At 35.0% G+C, this 21,705-nt stretch overlaps 1 protein-coding gene and 1 long non-coding RNA gene across 3 annotated transcripts in view; one reads left to right on the top strand and one right to left on the bottom strand.

Annotated features, from left to right (window-relative positions):
* Positions 1-311: 311 nt before the first annotated feature.
* Positions 312-1,833, bottom strand: LOC130047154 (uncharacterized). 2 transcript variants are annotated; one of them, XR_008796196.1, is made up of 3 exons: positions 1,426-1,833; positions 842-928; positions 312-515 (listed from the first exon to the last, which is right to left on the bottom strand). It is a non-coding gene; the product is annotated as an uncharacterized LOC130047154 (long non-coding RNA). The 2 variants fall into 2 exon arrangements; XR_008796195.1 differs by having other exon boundaries at positions 842-1,833.
* Positions 1,834-2,991: 1,158 nt separating this feature from the next.
* Positions 2,992-21,705, top strand: part of LOC125647502 (uncharacterized) — a 41,673-nt gene continuing 22,959 nt past the window's right edge. The window contains exon 1 of the mRNA XM_048874187.2: positions 2,992-3,883. Coding sequence (XP_048730144.1) covers positions 3,556-3,883 — 328 coding nt within the window. The 5' untranslated portion in view covers positions 2,992-3,555. The remainder of the gene's footprint in view (positions 3,884-21,705) is intronic.

The following is a 21,705-nucleotide window of genomic DNA, read 5'->3' as shown; positions in this document are numbered from 1 at the left end:
TTTAGTAATTAAGTCCACTGGTTATTTCCATTTGATTGTAATCTGTTGTGTAGAAATCGGCTATTAAATATAGCTACACATCATCTGCTGGAGGCTGCCATTTTGCAAGATAAAGTTATCGCTCTTTAAGATATTTCCCACAATCCCATCTGTTTATGACGTATACCGGGCAATTGCCTCTCAGTGAAAGCATCTGATCATGTCTGACTGCAAATGATATCAATATGAGCCTGATTATAATGAAGAGGAATTATTAGCAGATTCAAATGAAAACACTAGTGCATTGGGATAAATTGATGAAAACGACACTCTTAATTCTTAAACTTTTAATTTTGTATTCTTTATACAGGATTGTTCATTATCTTCACTTCTTCATTCTTCACTTGAACATTCCTTAGCACATATGATGGACAATGACTGGGCAATTCTATCTGTATATGTTGCACAAAGTTGATTTATTCTTCAATATGGATTGAGAGTGGGATATTTTTGTCACTATTCATGTCTTCATTGAGCTGAAAATATAAAAATGAAATCAAACCATTAATTCATAACTTTAGTAATGAATTTTCATGAAAGTGCATGTACATGTATTTCACACAACAAAGAGTTTATTTTTCATAGTAGTTTTCTCTCTTTCTAATTTATTAGTACATCTGTTTACAAGAGAATCTTACAATGTGAACCTGTATACAGCACAAATCAGTTGATTATCACTACACCCCTGCAGTAATTGCCACGTAAATGTCAAGACTTGAAAGATTAACTGCACAGGGGGAATTAAAATGACCTTGGTTGTAAAACTTTGTTAATCATTTAATAGAGAAGTGCATCAAATTACCTGTTTCCTTAGATGCTGATAGTCCAGGTTGGTCAATAGGTTCTGCACATGAGAGTTTTCATTGGTTTCCAAAAGAAAATGGATTAGCTGAAAAATAATGACTAATCAATTATATATACTTACTTCATATATACTATACTTCATATATACTATACTTCATTTGTTTACTTGTACATTTTCAATTTCTTTAAAAACAATAGTATAATACAAAATGTGCTAGTGCTGTGATGATTTTTGAAAGTATTACATGTATCCTGCTTTTCCTCATCTTTTTGAGCTATTTTCTCTTATTTCTTAGGCTTGCTGCCATCAAATATTTTAGTTACTGCATCTTCTTTTTAATAGGTTTTGGTGTGTATCCCAATATCTTAACTTAAATAGATATTAATTTAACTTTGAATATTTAAAAAGCAGTGTTTACCCATCCCTTCATATTTAGCCTGTACAAAATGTCCACTGGATAAGGATAGATTAAATTAGAAAATTATTATATAAGTAAAAGTTTGTTGTAAATAAACTCTGGTTATATACATTAAGAATTATTAGTATTTACTGAGTAAAAAGCAAATATAACTGGTACTTACCCTGATATCCTCTTTAAAAGACTCTTTCTCAAAATGCCGTTCAAAAACAAAAGATTCGTTTCCAAGGTTATGTATCCAATTATTGCACAATGTTCATAGTTTTGGGGGGAGATCAGGGATGCTAAAAGGTAGATACATGTATTCCTTTTCCTTTGACCACAGTGCAAAATTTCGCTTGAACTCCCGACATTTAGATCATAGATACTCTGTAACCCATTTAGTGCTAGGCACAGCAGTTGTAATGAATTGCCGCATACACGTCATCAGCCGCCATGATAAGAGATTCTCCCATTCAGCTCAGTTTTCAGTGTAAATGACAGATTAAATCTTGTTATCAGCAGCAATTATTTTTTCTATGCTAGATTTTGTTGTCTGCATGGTACCAGTTTTCACATATCAAAATTTGATTTTTGACCCTATGTTCCCTTTAATTAAGTCGTAGATTTTGTATGAGGCACACTCACAATGTACACTCATGGATGAAAAATATCTTATGATTTCAGGACAGGTACCGTACAGAGATGAATAATGTAGACTCTGATTTCAATTTCCTGTTTCTTCGTATCGATAAAAGAAACTTGGATAATATCTGGTTTACTTGTGTGTTTTGACTACTGTTGTAAATGTTTCTGTTAGCGAATATGGCGATCTATACAATGGATTTACGCATAGAAATTAGATTTATTCTCTTTGTCTAGAGTCTATGATACATTTTCCTCGATATTTTCACCCACCAGTAAATATTACCTTTTGGCGATCACAACTTTCTATACAATAGATTTATTAGAAATCAGCCTTCTTTTCTTAATATTTACACATGGGGTATTTTTCATTAAAAAACCATCCGTAATTATTAACATATATACTAGAAGTTTAAACATTTCGGAAAATCTTGCTCTGGCATTCCGACTTTGACATTAGTGTGCAGGTACAGTCATGGATGTCCGGTACCAGCATTGACGAGTACAGTCTGGGATGTTAGCTGACATACACTGATGGCCAAACCTCTGACTTTTAAGGGGGTGTACTAAATCGTCGTAATGGCTGTCTATTCCTTTTTAAAATGTAGATCGCGGGTTCGAGTTCAGTGGGCCTTCCAATTTTTCCCCCACAGTACTTTCTACTTCGACTGCATTTTTAAACAATTAAATTTGAAAGTTTTCAATTTCAAAATAGTGTGCATACTAATCACTTTTCGTCCAATCGAATTTCTTTGGTGTAGTATTCCTTCTTAAAATTGACATGCGCAGTATGGATAAAATCAAATAATCAATCTGAAAATAAACAAATCACTGAATATTGGGACACATTCAATGGTGACCATAAAATTAACTGAAAATGAAAGCTTGGATAAAACATGTTCAGTTTGCAAAACTTCAGTAATGTCACAAGTAGAAAAGCCATCCGTGACACAAATAATGGCGTCCATTCGAAAGTTCTCCATAGTCTCCAAACATAATTCTCAAAACACCTCAATTTTCATCGCAGTATTTTTGAAATATTTCTTTTGCGTCTGTTGCTTTCATATTACATAGTAGTGTATAGATTTGATTTATTGATTGAATATTGTTTAACGTCCTCTCGAGAATCTTTCACTCGTATGGAGACGTCACCATTGCCGGTGTAGGGTTGCAAAATTTATGCCTATGTTCGGCGCTTACGGCCTTTGAGCAGGGAGAGATTTTTATCGTGCCACACCTGTTGTGAGACATGGCCTCAGTTTTTGCGGCCTCCTGTAAAGGACCGCCCCATTTAGTCGCTTCTTACGACAAGTAAGGGGTACTGAGGACCTCGCTCTAACCCGGAGCAAAAACAACAGTGAATTAGAAAGTGTGACGAGAATATGCTCTTCCATTCTATAAATTGTTTGAATCATACGGAATGGATTATTATAAAGCTTCCGTTTTCTTTTTCTTTTTTAATTGTGTCTTCTCATGACATTCGTAGAAAATTGCTAAACAGAGAGTGCAACAAGCAGCTTTTTGAGTTTTATTTTATTTTTTTTTTACAAAAATGTTAATTGGTACTTTTAAATTGTTATAAACAATTAGATATCTGCAGAGCAAGCGCATACAAACTTTATACATGTAGTTTCTAAAACAAAGTTTATAAATAAAACAGCTACATGGCATGTGTCTGTGCAAGAGTTGGTACATATATCGACCGATACCAAGGAATCCGCGAGCGCCCACGAACAATTTGCAGCGGAAGAGCTTCGCGTCAGAACAGCTGACTGCTGTGTTACGAATGGTCAAAGTCATGGATGCTCCCGAAATTTTTAAATTAATTGGTATTATTGTATGTTTCTTTGTTGTTATTGTGGGAACTGCGAAAGTTCTGAGAATATATTCCACTTTTAGTGACCCTGTCTTGAAGAAAATCACCAATTTAGTGATCCTCATCTCTGCAGTACCATGTTGTTTACGCTTGGTTGCTCTCTGTGTTTCGCTAATTTACGGTAAGTAGACAAACATTAATTTTGTAATGCGTCACATTTTTAAAATCATTGGTATGAACTTTAAAAAGTCGATATCACTGATAGAACTTTAATAGAATGTACCAACATTGGGGTAGTCTATCAAATTCATTAAACATGGACATTAAAGACGCCTGTAATTATGGTAAGCTTAATCTATTATATATGTACAATATGCTAAAAATAGTTCTAATTATGAAGTTTTCCCAAATAACTGTCAATCCCTCCTTTTACGAAGAACAACTGATATATCCTACATCCCTGAATTGAAACTTACACGATCTATCCATCATACTGCAAATTCCTCTTCATTCATGGGAACTTCACAAACATTCCCGGTGCTGCTTGGCGCGAAAAATAAGATTCTCGTGAATAATTGTGTATATTTGCAAAACTATTGATTCTGACAAGGCTGTCGCCTCGACAGTTGTAAAGATTCACAAAATAGAAGTGAGTTATCATAGTACCATTGCGAACATTTAGACTATCTTCCATTCAGCCTGTGACTTCCGCTACATTTACGATATAGTTGGTTGAATTAGAGGGGAGAAATTAATTTTATTTTTTGGCTATGCACTAAGTCTTTGTGAAGTGTTATCAGGAAAAAAAGTCTTTAATGTCTGATAACAAATGAATTACACTTGTATTATGTTTTCTATAGGATATTCATCAAGATAAAACGATAACTTTGTTTCTGAGAACAATTATTAGCAATGACTCGAAAGATTTTGGTGAAGAATGATTACAAAAATTCTCCACATTTTGATTTATTTTAAAAAAGAAATATTTATGGCAAGCCCTTTTACTATTTATTCGAAAAATAAGATATCTCTTTAAATTAAAGAAATATCTCTTATTTTAAGAGATATCTCTTTAAAATGAGAGATATCTCTTAAGAGATATCTCTCTAAAAAAGATATATCTCTTTCACTTAGAGAGATATCTTTCATTTAGAGAGATATCTCTTTCACTTAGATATATCTTTTACTTTTAGAGATATCTCTTACACTTAAAGAGATATCTCTTTCACTTAGAGAGATATCTCTTTCACTTAGAGAGATATCTCTTATACTATAAGAGATATCTCTTTCAATTAGAGAGATATCTCTTTCACTTAAAGAGATATCTCTTTTACTGTGAAAGATATCTCTTTTACTTATTTGAGAGATATCTCCTTCACTTAAAGAGATATCTCTCTAAGATTCCTAGAGAGATATCTCTCAAAGTATAAGAGATCTTTTTAATAGTTGAAAAAGAGATATCTCTCAAAGAGAAAGAGATATCTCTTTCCAATATTTTTATTAGTTTGAATACTTAAGTAATTCTCCCTAAAACAGAAGCCCGCCAAAGCAAATCTTACCATGATTGGCTGGGGTGTTGCTAAAACGAGGAACGGAAAACGGAAAATATATTATGTTATATTATGAAGAGTTCAGCATTTTGCAAAATCAAAAGGCTTATTATGAACAAGGGACGCAGAAATCACAGAGAGAACAGGAAGTCATCCTCAGAATTCACCATTTCATATTGATACCTCATACTAATGCATTATTATGTATTTTTACACGGTGTATTTTGTAGATGGATGTACCAACAGGCGCTTGCTTAATAATTTGCATAGTCATTTTTTTATTAAAAATATCAAGCAAACGCCTGTTGGTATCATCCATGAAGAAAAAATAAATAAGATAACATACTGAAAAAGACTTGAATTATAATTGAACCCCCTTTCAAATCCTATTACTTTATTCTGGCGGGTATCGTAAGAAACGGTTTTAAGAGCCCATCCAATGAATGAAATGTACACCCCCCAAAACAACATTGTAAAAGATAAAATAATTTTTTGAACAATTTCCCCCAAACATAGCCTTTTTAAATCGAACGTGCTTTTTTTTAATCGAACTACATATGTTTAAGATAACTGAATTTGAATTTAGTTCTACACCTGGTACAATATACATTTATGTATCACATCAAATTTTAAAGCGCACAGGTCCTGTGTAGAAAAAAGTTTTGCCTCATTTGGGATGAATCTATGTGTGAACGTTCGTACATTTACCGATATCCTGCGGATAAATGTTGAAACTGAAGAGATACAGCGCGAAAGAAAGATTGAAACAAAACCAATGTTACATGTAACTAGGGTGAAGTTTACGACCAATAGTAAGAGGAATTAACAGATTTATTTCATGATATATGAAAAAGCTAACACAGAATTTATGCTTGAATGGAATTGAATTAATCCAAATGTTAAGCTATACAAGTATTTAGTTTAGAAATTAACTGCCAGAAGTCCTCCCTATTTAGGATTGGAGTGCTGCGGTTACTAAGTCTCCTGTTAGTTAAAAAATAATAAATCAAACACAAGATGTTTAATTTATTGACTAAATAAGATAATGAATTATTATTGTTTTACACCCCCTGTTGTAAGTACACACATACACATATACAGTATTATGTGTAAATACATGTACATGTGTTTTGCCACGGGGAGGGCGGTATAAACCACGTGTGTTCTTTTCATTTTCTACCCATAGGTGTCACTGCTCGCTAACACCTCTGTCAATGCCGAAATTTCAAAATTCTCGTAAAATGCTTTGTAAATTCTTATACTAACGTTTAACTAAATTCGCTTCATCAATTTATGATGTAAAATTTTAAGATAAAGTTGTTTGATCGCTTGTAAACAATTCCCAAATTGTTGATTTTAATCAAAATGACACCCCCATCCGATTTTTACCGTTATCTTATCTACATTAATCATTCTAATTCTTAAATTCCGTTCCGTTTTCCGTTCCGTGTTTTAGCAACACCCTGATGGCTGCAATCCCGGGCGAAGATTTTGCTTTTACCGCATGTAGAATGTATACAGGTAGCAAAAAACAAACACAATGAATTGATGAAATATGCGTGCTAGACTAGATTTCGCCTCTCGGCAACTTGATAATGTTACCCCAACTACCTCTTCAACCTTTCCCACCATTTGTACACTAGAAGTATTTTGCTTGGTTAAAAAATATCGTTACATCATTTCAATGACAATGCAACAGGGAGAAGTAATTATGATCACCGGGGGAAAATCTAAAGAGATATCTCTTTAGGTTAAAGAGATATCTCTTTTTGAAAATTTAAAGAGATATCTCTCTAACTTAAGGAGATATCTCTTTTTACATTGATAGAGAGATATCTCTTTACGCTTGGGAGATATCTCTTTCTCTTTGAGAGATATCTCTTTAGCTTTGAGAGATATCTCTCAAAGAGAAAGAGATATCTCCCAAGCGTAAAGAGATATCTCTTTAAACAAAAGATATCTCTTTTGTTTAAAGAGGTATCTCTTTTGGTTAAAGAGATATCTCCCAAGCGTAAAAAGATATCTCTCTAACTTACTGATATATCTCTTTAACTAAAAGAGATCTTATTTTACGAATAAATAGTAAAAGGGCTTGCCATAGATATTGGTTTGTAAAATCGTGTTTTTCTAATACGCGCAGTGAAACCATTTTCTATTACTGATAGAAAATCTTTGCAATTTATTAAAACAAGTACATGTATCTGGAATATCTTAGAAACAAAATTTAAAATGTCTAAAGGTTTGGTCTGGAACCATCGATATACTATTATATATATGTCGGTATCACAGGCTGTTGCATCGCTTGGGGTCGAATTTACTTCTTTAATAGTAAATTCGTCCCCAAGCGATGCCATTGCCTGTGGTCTGTGTGTTTTATTTATAGCACAGCAAATGGAAATGAAATTCATAAAAAAATCCCAGTATTTTGAATTTTAATCAGATATTTTACACGTTATTTGATGTACATGGGGTGAAAACTGGTGACCTTTTCACAACGAGGCTTAGCCCCAGGAGTTTAGATATATACAATGTAAAGATATAATTCAAACAAAGAAATCAATATAAATCGTTCATGGAGAGGGGAATGAAGTGATGAGCATATGTCGTCATTTCATAAAATTAATATGCAACATCCAAATCCTTGTGATTCAGTGTGGAGGCTTACGAGATTAATTTATCGTTATGATAAGAGGCAACTCGGGCGGGGGTATCTCATTGTGCACATTATTTGGAAAAAATGATAAATATTGATCTTGATTTTACTACATTGTCAGCAATCAATCAGCTTTAGGGAAATTTGTGTCATACTTAACAAGAACAACAGTGAGTTTGCCAAATACAATGATATGATAATTACATTTTTGTCTTGCATTTGCAAATATTTGACAAGAGCATACTACGGTGTGCTTCACACCAGAGGAACGATAGCATCGATCCATGTCTACCGTTATAACGCCAGCTTTATTTAGACACTGATATAGGTTTTATAAAGGGACGTTATTAAATCAATAAATTGATTTAATCTAAAATTATTTTTGATAAAAATACTGTATATTTATTTGATTTTCACTTAGTATTTTCACTGCTTGCCAAAACTGTGAAATTTAAATTGCAGTAATCACGACAAGTCGGTAATACCGTTTTATGTAAACAGTAAAATCCGTGAATTTATGAATAAAGTTGGGAGTAATTTGACAAGAGTTTTAAGCTGTAAACAGTCCATTGTTTTAGGTGAGACTGGACAAGCGAATGTTGGATATTTAAAAATCAGCCGTGTGGTTTGGTCGCTTTGCAACTACATGTAGTAGGTCTTATGTTCGATTCTCAGTCCGAGAGCCGCGTCAGATCAAAGACATAATTTAACCTGGGTAGTGTCCGTTCCTTCGCCAAGCACTCACATGACTCAGCAAGAAGGGAAGGTCACACGCCCTTCGGACCGCAGGTCTCGTGTCCAGGTAGCAAGTCTCGTGTCCTGGTGCCAGGGCTGCGTTCAAGATCGTAGCGGCTACGTAGGGCTCGGTAGTGCTACGATCTTGAGCGATGTGCTAGGCTAGCCCTACGTAGGGATAACAAGCGTTAATTCATACAGTGCGTTCAATATACCTAGATATCTAACCTAGCAGCTTGGCTAGCCGCTACAATCTTGAATGCAGCCCAGGTCTCGTGTCCCGGTATCAAGTCTCGTGTCCCGGTAGCAGGTCTTGTGTCCCGGTATCAAGTCTCGTGTCCCGGTAGCAGGTCTTGTGTCCCGGTATCAAGTCTCATGTCCCGGTAAAAGGCCATCTCATGGTAAAGAAGCATCACTATTGAGGTTTTTGATCACCACACATAGGTCAAAAGTGTGGTTCTTTACCAACAGCTGTCTCTACATGAAAGAAAAGTTCTTGAATGGGACCCAAAACACTAAACGAATGATTCACAAGCTGTCACATGAAACTACATCGCAGAGGGAGAGATCATGCAGCTAATTCTCTCTCCAACAATTACCTGTATCATAATCACTTGTAATCAAAACATCTTAAACACAATTCAACAGTTTACAATGATACGCATCAGCAACATCTAGCCTATACCTGATGCCATGAAGTCTCCGTGAAATTTTTTCTTGTTTGTTCCCATAACCCAATTAGCCTTGCCCTTATAGAGTTTGATATGGGTACTCGCCCAAGATCTCCATTTACAATACAATTTGAACTGCACAATTTCACCTTCATATTATACTCACAAAACTCTAAATGTAATGATTCAATACTATCATGATTTTCATAACCCATACTTCAGAAACATACAAAGAAATGGGTGATATCAAATAATTTCAAGAGAATATCAATAGGCGGATAAAGTTTTCTTTCATTCATTCATTCATACTTTATTTCCTCCTTTAGGAGATTATGAAGAAAATACATTTACATCAATATAATTACAAATACATGTACATACAAAGAAAGAAAGAAAAGAGAAAAACACATTATGTACACAATATAAACAAAAATAGAAAAGAATAGGATATTCTTAGTTGTACACCTCAACATATGAGTACATATGGTAGCAGCTGTCCCTTTTAAAGCCAAAGCATATTTAATATAGATATATTTACTGCAGTGAGCATCTGTAGTATAGGGCTGAAGTGCTGCGCACCAATTTAAAGTTCAGCAGACGGAATGATGTGGCGTCCATCTTATTTAAAGGTGTAGATATTTGGCCACCAAGAAGAACAAGGTACCATTCAAATTCCGAGAGCCCACAGAGTTCTGCACACAGTTCGACACTGAAGTTATTAGCGATGGCGTTCCACCACTGTTCTCGTATGCTGACGGTACTTAGACACAAACAAGACGAGTGACAGAAAACATCCATGAACGAATTACCACATAAATGACAGAAATGAACAAGGCCATTTACATGCATACCTGTATATATTTTTCATATGAATTTGCAAAGTTCAATGTTACCTAATTTCCAAATTGTGGCAGGTTTTATATCTGAAAATATTTGTCTGAATAAATGGAAATCCGGACTGTTCATCCTCAATTGCCGCTGGTCTTGGTGATACAATGATACGGTATTTCTGGATATCCTTTTCCAGGATAACTTATCTGGGAAGAATCCGTTGTCAAGCCATGTACTTATATCATTGGTAAGATTGTATGTTTGCAAGGTTTGAATGATATCTGGAATAAAACCATATTGGACTTCTGAAAGGTTTTGCCAGTAAGAAAATAATCGAGTCAAGAATATTTTCTTTGGTAGAGTGTTTATGTCCATTCGACAGAGCCTTCCTAAGAACAGTAGTTTTCTTGTATCTATTTCTGCGCTGATGGGCAATACATCAAAAAGTGACTCACATATATCGGATCTGCATAATTTTGGTAAATTTAGAGATTTTTTGCACACAAAATGTTGAAAAATACAAAGGTTTTGGCGGTCTGAACAGGTCATATTATTCCAGAGTTCGCATCCATAAAGTACTGTAGGCATAACGATTGTTTTATATAAATGAGATACCGTCATTGGGTTGAGAAAATGGGATCCAATGTCAGATAGTGCAAAAAAGGATTTTCTGCCCTTTTCGCAGGCTCTTCCTATTCTTTCAGAAAGTTGGAATTTGTGATGAATCACGATACCTAGGTGGTTATAGGATTCTTCACATGGAATCGATGATTGTCCCAGATGCCAAGGAAAGTTGTTATCCATTTTACTCCTCTTACCACGGAATTTCACCACGCACGATTTTGACGCATTGAAGGAAAATCGCCATTTATTCGAATATGCGTATGCAATATCTAACAAGTTTTGGAGGGCCATTGGGGATAATCCAATGCAGGATATATCATCTGCCAATGAGGGACAGCTGCTCATAACATTAAGGATACCTGTATTAGGACTACTTAGCTCTAATTCATCAACAAGATCGTTAATATAAACAAGATATAAAAATGTAGACAAAACACCACCTTATCTTACACCTTGATCAACAGAGAACCATCTAGATTGAGTTTGATTTACAACAATAGAGCTAGATGTTCCTTTATGACAGTTATTAATCAGTGACCAGGTTTTACCTTTTATTCCAAGTTTGTAAAGCTTTAACATGAGGCCATCCCTCCAAACAGTATCAAAAGCCTTACTGCTATCCAAAAAGCTAACATAGACATTGTTGCCTTGTTCTATATTATGAAAAATTGTCTCTTGTAAATTAAACGACGCGGTTAAACAACCTAGATATTTTTGAAAACCTTGTTGTTGAGCATTTGGGAAATGTTTTGATACAAGAGTTGAGTTTGAGATACGAGATAGAATTATTTTCTCAAGTATTTTAAAAAAGCAGGGCAAAAGAGATATAGGCCTATAACTGTTGCATGCGGCTTTCGATTTGTCTCCACCTTTATACAATGGAACTATTAAGCCGCGCTTCCATTCATGGGGAATATTACCGCAGGCTATGACTGCATTGAACATTTTCAGAAGACAGAGAGTAAGAATTTTACCTCCGTGAATAATATGTTCATTTGTTAGTGAATCATGGCCAGGTGCTTTCCGTAACTTTAGATTATTTATAATTGGTGTAAGTTCTTCCAGTACTATATTACCACCCGGTAAGTCACTAACATCAACCTCACATTCTTTTATAATGTTGCTAATATTATTCTCAACTTCGTATTTAAAGTTAGAATCAAAATGTTCCTCTTCTAAAGGACTGTAAATTTTTTCAAAATGAGAAGAAAAGACTTCCGCTACACTATTTGGGTCATTTTGAATCTGACCATTGTTGTCTTCTATTTCGGGATAAATTCTAGAGGTTCGGGGTTTTCTGCCGGCTTTCAATTAACCCTTTCTAGAGAAGATAACATTATATTGAAAGTAACTTCTAGTTTCTTTTTTGAAAATATGACATTAGTATTAACTTGCGAATTCCATGTCTGATAGAATAGATACATGACATTAATTAAAACCTGAGAGTAATTATCAAGGCGATCCTGCATATGTAACAGTGTCATCTGCATAAAGAAGTACCGGGTAAATGCAATTTATATCATTCTTCAATGTCATCATTGTCAAACAGTGTGTGATTAGGTAAACATACATCTGTGAGGTCATTGTATGCATGTAACTTTGATATTGATTGATATATGAAGTGAAGTCCGTAAGCTATATATAATTGAATTTTACTTGATTAGTAATTATCGTGACATTAATTAAAAGCCTACTTTCGTTTTTTTAAAACTACTCTGAAATAGCAAAAAGATATTAAAAGGGTGGACATGCTTTGGCGGGGCGATTTATTTTTATTTTTTAATTTATTCATTTATTTATTTATTTTTTTACAAAATGACAACTTAAAACTAATACAATATGCATTAAATCCGAAATAGTAGTTATGTCTATCGATGCTTTATTTTGATCTTACTGAAGAAATAAGTTTTGATAATTGTTGACTAAATAAAATTTGCCTATTCGTTTCTTCAATCCGTGATTTTAGTCTTGAATCAGCTCCGAAACGCTTACTGCTAGTGTAATGAAAATTCCTTTGATTATGTAAATGAGGCAATCAGGGTCAATCAAAGTCTTGTCAATGATTAGCTATTCCTTGTGTGTTGTACATTGTCTCAAACGTTTTGTAGACGGAGAAGAGAGAAGATCGTATCTCACATCCAGAATTTAGGTAAGGTTTATTGTCTCATATGCGGGACCTCAAATTACTGCGGGTGGACCATTTGAGACATTATTCCTTCAGAAGATAGCCCGGGAGCAAATGCTCAAATAAATAAAGGGTTGAAACTTGTAGTTTGAAACAGTGGTTTCAGACCAGAGGCTGAAACACGAGTGATTAAACTAGGCAAAGAATAGTTAGAGGAAAATCATATAATAAATCAATAAGGAAATAATCACAGTGTTTGATTCAAATTGATTTATTATCATTGTTTAGAACTATAGTTTAATGCAATCATTTAGAAACGTAGGAAACGTTTAAGAAAAATTATTATCCGTGGTTTGATCCCACATTACACGTTACACTAGCACCATACATGTATATAGGTGAAGTCCGTAATCTATGATTGAAATTTACTTGATAAGTAATTATTGTGAAATTAATTAAAAATCTCCTTTCCTTGTCGAGAAACCCAGAGAGAGAGAGAGAGAGAGAGAGAGAGAGAGAGAGAGAGAGAGAGAGAGAGAGAGAGAGTAAAGTGATGGATACGCTAATATTGTGATTTCGCGGGTATTCATCTAGTTTATTTTAATAAGTACACATACAAATTACGGCCTACACGGGACATTAGAGGGGACATTGAGTATAATTCGTCCAATCTTTTTTTAAAATTACAATCAGAGCGAACATATCGAGGTGGTATCAGAAAATGGCGAATGTATTTTTTACCGTTTGTTGTGGGTTTTTTCTATCTCAGTGTAGGCCTATATGTTTTACCCTCGATGTATAAATAAACAACCAAATGGAATATTTTTCGATGGTACACATTTCAATGAGTTTAAAATGGAAAAATAGATATCTTTGTTTAATGTAGAATAAAAAGAAAAAATATAGGTCCAGTGGTTGAGTGCCTTTGATTTCAGAGTAATACTGAATGTGCCTCCTACACAGAAGAGTTCGTATCTCGAAGCTTGCGTATTTCCTTTCATCAGATATAAATGTTGAATCTATTTTTCCATGTTTGAAGAGAATGAATGTAATTTTGATCTATTTCCTTTATTTTATGTGTGCCAGAAGGACAAAATGTGTCGTATGGTGGCTAAGATGTCAAACGATCGTCATCCGACCATGACTTTTATGATGTATAATGATTTTCAAGTCCCTTAAAGCCGATTACCCTTCAACAGAGCTAGCAATTTACTTTAATTCCTCCGCACTTCAGCCTCTGAATTCCTCCGCATTTCAACCTCAGAATTCCTCCGCACTTCAACCTCTGAATTCCTCCGCACTTCAACCTCTGAATTCTGCACAATGAAGATAATTCAGAGATTTGCGCTCCCTAAACAGTATTCACATGATGGGACGTTTATTTTAAAGTTTGTTTCTGTATTTCTATATTCATTAACTGATTGATACAAAATTTCATTAAATGATTTCCGAGTCAATATAAGCAACCCCCCTCACCCCCCCCCCCCCCCCCCAAACCACGCAAAAAACCAAACAAACAAACAAAAAACGTACAAAACATTATCTGATTTAGAATTTATACACAGATGTTGACATTACCAATATGTTTTTCATTTACTATTATATTTATACATATGTTATGTACCTTTCTAGCTGTCATCCATGCATAACGTATAACTGTCTCATATATCAACCCCTGACGATTTTTAGTGCATTTATAATATCTATTCTTTGTACCTGATGTACCATTTAACATGATTAGAGTGAATAAATTGACTTGAAAATTGAAAGAAAGTAATTGGAATTAAGTCAATCACCGTTTTCAAATTTGATTCATCTTGAAGTCGCATTATTGATTTTTCTCCGTTTAGAAGCAACTAATGTAATGTCCGACTCCAGCACCACAATCAGATCACAAAAACCATCACATGTACAAATAATCCTCGATAAATGCCATCATTATCACAATATTGCTCGAAAATGTTATCCCTTCATGTGGTTATGAAAATAACGATAATTACTAAGCATGTTCTTAAAGAAGGTTTCAGTTAGAATAATATCTATTAGATCTAGAACAAAAACGTAGTGTCAGCAAAAAATGTTTACGCAATCGTAACCAAGTGCTCAGAAGCTGCGTCCACTGGATGTCCAGGCAACAAAGCACAATTTGATAGATATCCAGGAGATGGTTTAATTTACTTTTCCCTAATTGTCCTGGTGACAGCGCACTATTCGCTAGTTATCCCGGTGACAGCCCACTATTCGCTAATTGTCCCGGTGACAGCCCACTATTCGCTAGTTGTCTCGATGACAGCCCACTATTTGCTAGTTGTCCCGCTGACAGCCCGCTATTCGTTAGTTATCTCGGTGACAGCCCACTATTTGCTAATTGTCCCGGTGACAGCCCACTATTCGCTAGTTGTCCAGCTGACAGCCCAATATCCACTAGTTGTCCAGGTGGCAGTCCACTATTCACTATTTGTCACTATTTGATACTACCTGGCTAGGCGACAGCTCACTATTGGCTAATTGTCACAGCAACAGTTCGCTATTCACTGAATTTCAAGTCGACAACTCACTATTTTCTATCAGTAGTTGTCTTTGCATCAGTTTACTAGTTGTCCAGGTGACAGCTCGATCACTACATTCATTTGTTGTCAAGACGACAGTTCACAGGTTGTTCAGGCAGCAATTCACCAATGCTCCTAGCAACATTTCACGATTCCAGGAGACAATTCACTTTGTTATATACCTAATTATTTTTCCTATATAGAATTAATTCATATTAGAACCAATATTTTAACTGTTATACCAACTTTCATACTTGTGGTATATTGACTGATCCACGGTTAAGGACCTGTGGACCGGGCGATAGTACACCGTGTGGATCCGAGTTACAATAGGTCGTTGTCGTAAAAGGCGACTAAAATCGAGGTCCAGTGTCACAGCAGGTGTGGCACGATAAAGATCCCCTTCCTGCCCAACCGTCGTACGTACGCGCCGAGCATAGGCCAAAATTTTGCAGTCCTTCACCAGCAATGGTGACGTCTCCATATAAGTGAAAGATTCTCGAGAGGGACGTCAAACAATATATCATTCTCTACCCAGAGTTCCGTGCGTGCGCTCCTCAAACTACACCTCTGTCAACGGCTTTGTACAGAAATCTTGTAAAAGTTTCTAATATCCAGCATTTTTGTTTTGAACTAAATATTTAGTCGTATTATGAAATGTTTTTGGTGCAATTAAATTGATGCTTACTGTAAATTGTTTAAAATCGCCATTTTCTGATCCTAAATTTGGAACTACTTCGTAATATGCGTATGAATGTAGGCCATTCACGTGGTGAAGATTTAAATGTAAATATGGAATCAAATTTAAGAAAGGCTGTAAAAATACGACAAAACTTGTAAAATAAGAGACAAACACTTAAATTGTAAATATGTAGTTATTATTTAAGTACCAGTGGGCTATGAAAAGAGTCTGATGTATCACCTGTTGCCAGAACTTTTAAAGGAAAGGAAACGGAGAATGATTGTTTATATCATGTGATTATATTGTCACGTGATTCCAAGCGTTGACAGAGGTGTATGTGAAGCTTGCGTAACGCGCCATCTGGTGAGAGAATGACAATATAAAACCAACCAACCGAACAATAATCTGTCCTTTTTTATTGGTTACGCAAGTCACGTGATTTACGGTCTGCTGCTTTGTTTACGTTATGGCGAAATATTCACCGATTTGCCTTCGACTTTGGACAACAGAGTAGTTCTCGGATCAAACAAAATAGCTGTTGTCGTCAAACCTAGTCAATAACTGTATACTATTCACTAGTTGTCAAGACTGGTTGTTGACTATTCAGATTTAACATCATAAGCCTAATTACATCTGTATTACAAAAACACATGTAGGTGACACCTCACATCTGTTCTCCTTGGTATGGCGATTGCAACATCTCTAGTCTCCAATGCATTACGTAAGATACTGTATAAAGATCCGGCACAGAAACATACAAATTCCCTAGCTGAGGAGGTTATAGTTTCAGGATATTGATATGGTCATACGTCATAGCTATAAATCGTTGTGATAGTGCCATCCTAGTTTCCGATTCTGAATTCGAAGGTACATTTTAATGCATATATTTGCATAACAGCTCTGATAGCATAATGCTATGGTATCAGTTTTCGGTTAATATGTGCAGCGTAGTAAAGTGTCTGTAAAGTACTGTGATATAATTCACCAATTATTTCAAAAGTCCCAAATCCGGAGAATCATTTCAACTCATAACAAAGGGTAGCTGCGGAACTGGAAAAAGAGTTTAATTGATCAATTCAGAGAGTGACTGTTCTGTAGCTGATCAAAGCTTTAAACCTCGGAACATGCACACAACATCGATAATGATGCATGAGAATTCATTTCATCAAAGGTTTGGTCTACAACAAAATTATTGGTTACATTTGTAAATTTACGAAACATAGGCAACCACATCAATTCATTTCAATTTCAAAGCAAGATATAAATGATGTACAAAACCGCGTCTTTGATGGATAGTAAACGCTGGTCGGTGGGGCAAAACGCCTCTGTTTTCCTCGCTTTTATCCAAATTCAAAGTAATTTCAATCTTTGGGTCCCTTACTATATCCAAAACATATTCCAGAGATCACACATTTTCTTGCATATTGATTTCTTTTGGTTTGTAATTTAATTGATATGTTTAAGGTTGACGCTTGCTTACTAATCCTGAGTCCGAGACACGTCCTCGAGGGTTATTCTTCAACCATTGTCTCCAGTCATTAAATATAATTCTCTGACATACTCATCATCACGGAGACTTGATAAGATCTGTAATTGTAATGCGTGTACGTATTATATTTGCTCGGTTTTCTGTTATAGTATATTTCTGTGTGAAACTGTTTTCCTCTGGAAGCACGCTACAGCCTCGCAGACTGTGAGTTTACTAGTGTTCAATCCTCCATGATTAACAGCAGTTAGTATTATATATGGTGCGCTATAAAAGCATGGAAAACAAAATTCGAAAAGTATATGTATGAATGAATTCAGAGTGTATCAAATTTGTACAAAACAAATTGTTACCCAAAAGAGAAATGCCCACAAAGACTGGCACCAGTATGTTAACAATCTGATACATACTTCTTATGAAGATTGAAGAAGTTCTACCAGAACTATATCGATTTGCCGAAGTATGTTATAATCATACACTCCATCCGCTCTGGACACTAAGCCTTCAACATCCGGATACACGTATAAATCATTTCTCAATAACGTATGTGTGTAAAAGAAATTCACAGGATATCGTACATCATTTCGTTTTAGACTGTCCGAACATATTCAAACGCCGCGAACATCTCAGGAATTTTTACTGTCCGTGAATACATACGTCGAGTTACCATGCACATTGTCAAAACTATTCTCAGATCCAGAGACAATGGAGTCATTTCAGAAAAGGAATGATGTCGGTGCTGTGGGAGCTTCACAGAAATGAAAACGCTTCTGTGATTACTTTCTCGAGTTGTTTAGTATTGTTGTTTCCTGGTTGAACCTACACATACGTTAACTTACATTTCACTATGTTTATGATAGATGTGAGCTCTATATGATAGAGGAAATAAAGAATGCGTGTCTGGCGAGGAAAAATATATGGATTCTTCTGGCATGATTCTTTGCTTTCCCCTGTTTCTTTACGTTTCAATTCACTGACATTAACGTATTTTTAGCATAGAACTGCACAATAAAACAAATATACTAAATCGTTTTCCTGAATTCATATTTATCAATATAATAGTTCTAAATGTAACGGGGATCGTTACAGATTTCCCCCGTATGTGGTGTCATTATGCTTCTGTACAACTGATCACCTTACATTGCAAATTTTCATATTATGTACCTATGATGTCAATATCATTCCATTTTTCTCATGCATAAGAAATGTATATGTACATTCAAATATTAGCCAATCAAATTTGAAGGCACGCGTGTTTGCGTGCGTGTTTATAAGTGATTTTGACACTGCTACTAAGTAGCGAGTCCAAACATATATCTGCCACATAAAATTGAAATTTCAAAATGTTATTGAACAATACGTGGTTAAATCAGTAAAAAAAAATAAAAATATCAATGCACGCGCATTCACACGAACGCTTTGATTTACCATCTATTGTTCACATCATTCATCAGACATTACAGCAAAATATTCATTTTATTGTCCCCCATCGCAACGCGGAATGGGTCATAGAAATGCCGGTGTCCGTGCGTCCGTCCGTCCCACTTGACTTTGACTTGACTCCGAAACTGATTTTGTTCAAATTTTGTAGGATTGTTTTTCACCGTGTGTAGTTGATAATATGGCACCGCTATTTTGATTCGACGAATTTTACAGGAGTTATGGGACTTTGTTGAATTTGTACATTCTACACTTTGTAAACACTTTGTGGACGCAACTCCTCAGAAACCGCTCAATGGATTTTGTTAAAACTGTGTAGGATTGTTATTCACCATATGTAGTTGATCATATGGCACCGCCATTTTCATTCGACAAATTTTACAGGAGTTATGGGACTTTGTTGAATTTGTACATACTACACTATTGTAACACTTAGTGGACGCAACTCCTCAGAGACCATTGCACAGATTTGTTCAAATTTTGCAGGATTTTTAGTCACAATATTTTGTTGATCGTATTTTACCACAATTTTGACTGTAACACTTTTTTGTGAGGGACATATGGCTGCGAGTAGCAATCTTGTTTATATTAATGCCATTCAGTATCGAAAAATGAAAGAAAAGAAATGCACGTGCATACACGTGCACATGAGTATGACTCATCACTTTTGTTGATGTCATTAAACAGGTATTTGTATCATATGCCTACAGAGTACATGTATATATCATAATGTTTGTATCATATATAAGAAATTCATGGTGATTTTAGAATCGTTTAATCAGAATTAAGAACGCGTGCATGCATGCGCTGGCCAGTAATTTTGACCAAAGCAAGTTTTAAGGAGGATCAAGATACTACACACCTAAAGCATCGACTTTAGAATCTTCTCTTAATGAAAATCAAAAATGTTGTGGCCCTTCAAAAATTGAATCTATAAAAGATTATGCACGTGAATGTACGCGCGCGTTGGTATCATCTAGTTACATGTATGTCCTGGATATTGTCTAATTCGCTTTATTCGTAAGAGTTTACAGACGTTTTTGCATTATCCAATCAAATTGTAGCAAACGTACATGCACGTGCAGATTGGTAATTTTGACCGCGCCAATCGGTTAAAAGTCTCAATATATACATGTATATACGGTATCAATCTCAAACGATTTCACTGAATAGTTAAAAAGAAAATGTTAGATTGATTCCGAAAATAGTGTACAAAAATCTTATGAGCGTGCATGCACATGCATTCATGTTTAGACAAAATGGCATTCGCTCTGCACATTTACAATTATATGTACTATCATTCTGAAAAGGTTTCATCTCTTGTAGTTTCTGAGAACACTCCCGGATAAACGAGAGTAAAACAACATGTTCCCCCATAAATATCAGTCTGATAGTCTGATACTCTATGAAAATAACTTTAAACAGTTAGAGTAAAATCTTGTAAAACAGAATGTACTTAACAGACGCCATCCAATACTCTAACACTACACAGGATGACAATATATCGCTGGTATGAGCAAAGCATATTAGTAATTTCAAAGCCCCCCCCCCCCCCCCCCCCCCCCCATCCTTCTTCTTTCCTCATCTCAGTGAAGGTCGGACATGAACTGAGAAGAAGAATCAACGAATTTATCGTCAATTTATTTCAGATTTCTGGGGGGTGGAATTTATGTAAGTATGTATGCACGATAAAAAAAAAAATTATTTAAAAGCAAAACAAAACAAACTGAAAAACAAAAACAAACATCGTTGCAGGGGATATATTTACATAAGGAAAAGATGGAAGCGATTTTCATATCATGTCTCCGACTTAATTATTTTTACAAGGTCCAACATCTATCAGAATTTTAAGCTATGAAGTTTAATTTTACTATCTAACCAAACGGGTTACTTTAGTGTGTATCACGATAATTCTAATAATTAACTGATCAAGTTTGGTTTGGCAGTTTTTAAATCGAATTAATGTGAAAAGAATCATAGCTTATTTTCTCTCTCTCTCTCTCTCTCTCTCTCTCTCTCTCTCTCTCTCTCTCTCTCTCTCTCTCTCTCTACGGTCACGAACTTTCCTTCTTCTGACTAAACAGACAAGCTACAAAAAGTATATAACATCATCGAATCATCAGTGTTATTTATTACATGTTAATGTGTTGCACCAAAAAAGAATTTGAATTTATGTGTCATGGGTTTTGTGTCTTTAAAAAAAAAAGGAATATCACTCAAAATAGAAAATTTAAAATGTCTCAAAACAAAAACCTTACATGAATCTTCGATTCAAGGGAGTAAAACAATGTAATTTCAAATAATAGTACAAATATAATAATGCTTTTTTTTTATGTTTTGTTTCATTGACTTAGGTTTCGTTCCGCATTTAATACTTATGCAAAATACACCTAGAAAAATGTGTTTTGCTTCTTTAATTACAGTTTTTAATTATGTATGACTTCATTGAAAGTCATTCGTCTGATATCAATTCAATCTTTGTCCAGATAATGCCCCATTCCTCATTCCTAACATAATTTCATTAGAAACTCAAATCTTCATATCAGAAATAAAACAAGATGCCCATATGCCGCATCACTCACCTGATGAGTGAGTGTTCGTCTCTGAAAGGGGGGGGGGGTCATATTGTAAGGCTTAGGGTTTTCTTTCACTTGTGT

This window comes from Ostrea edulis, chromosome 6 (assembly GCF_947568905.1).
Source record: "Ostrea edulis chromosome 6, xbOstEdul1.1, whole genome shotgun sequence".
NCBI lineage: Eukaryota > Metazoa > Mollusca > Bivalvia > Ostreida > Ostreidae > Ostrea > Ostrea edulis.
This window is presented reverse-complemented; position numbering and strand designations above follow the sequence as displayed.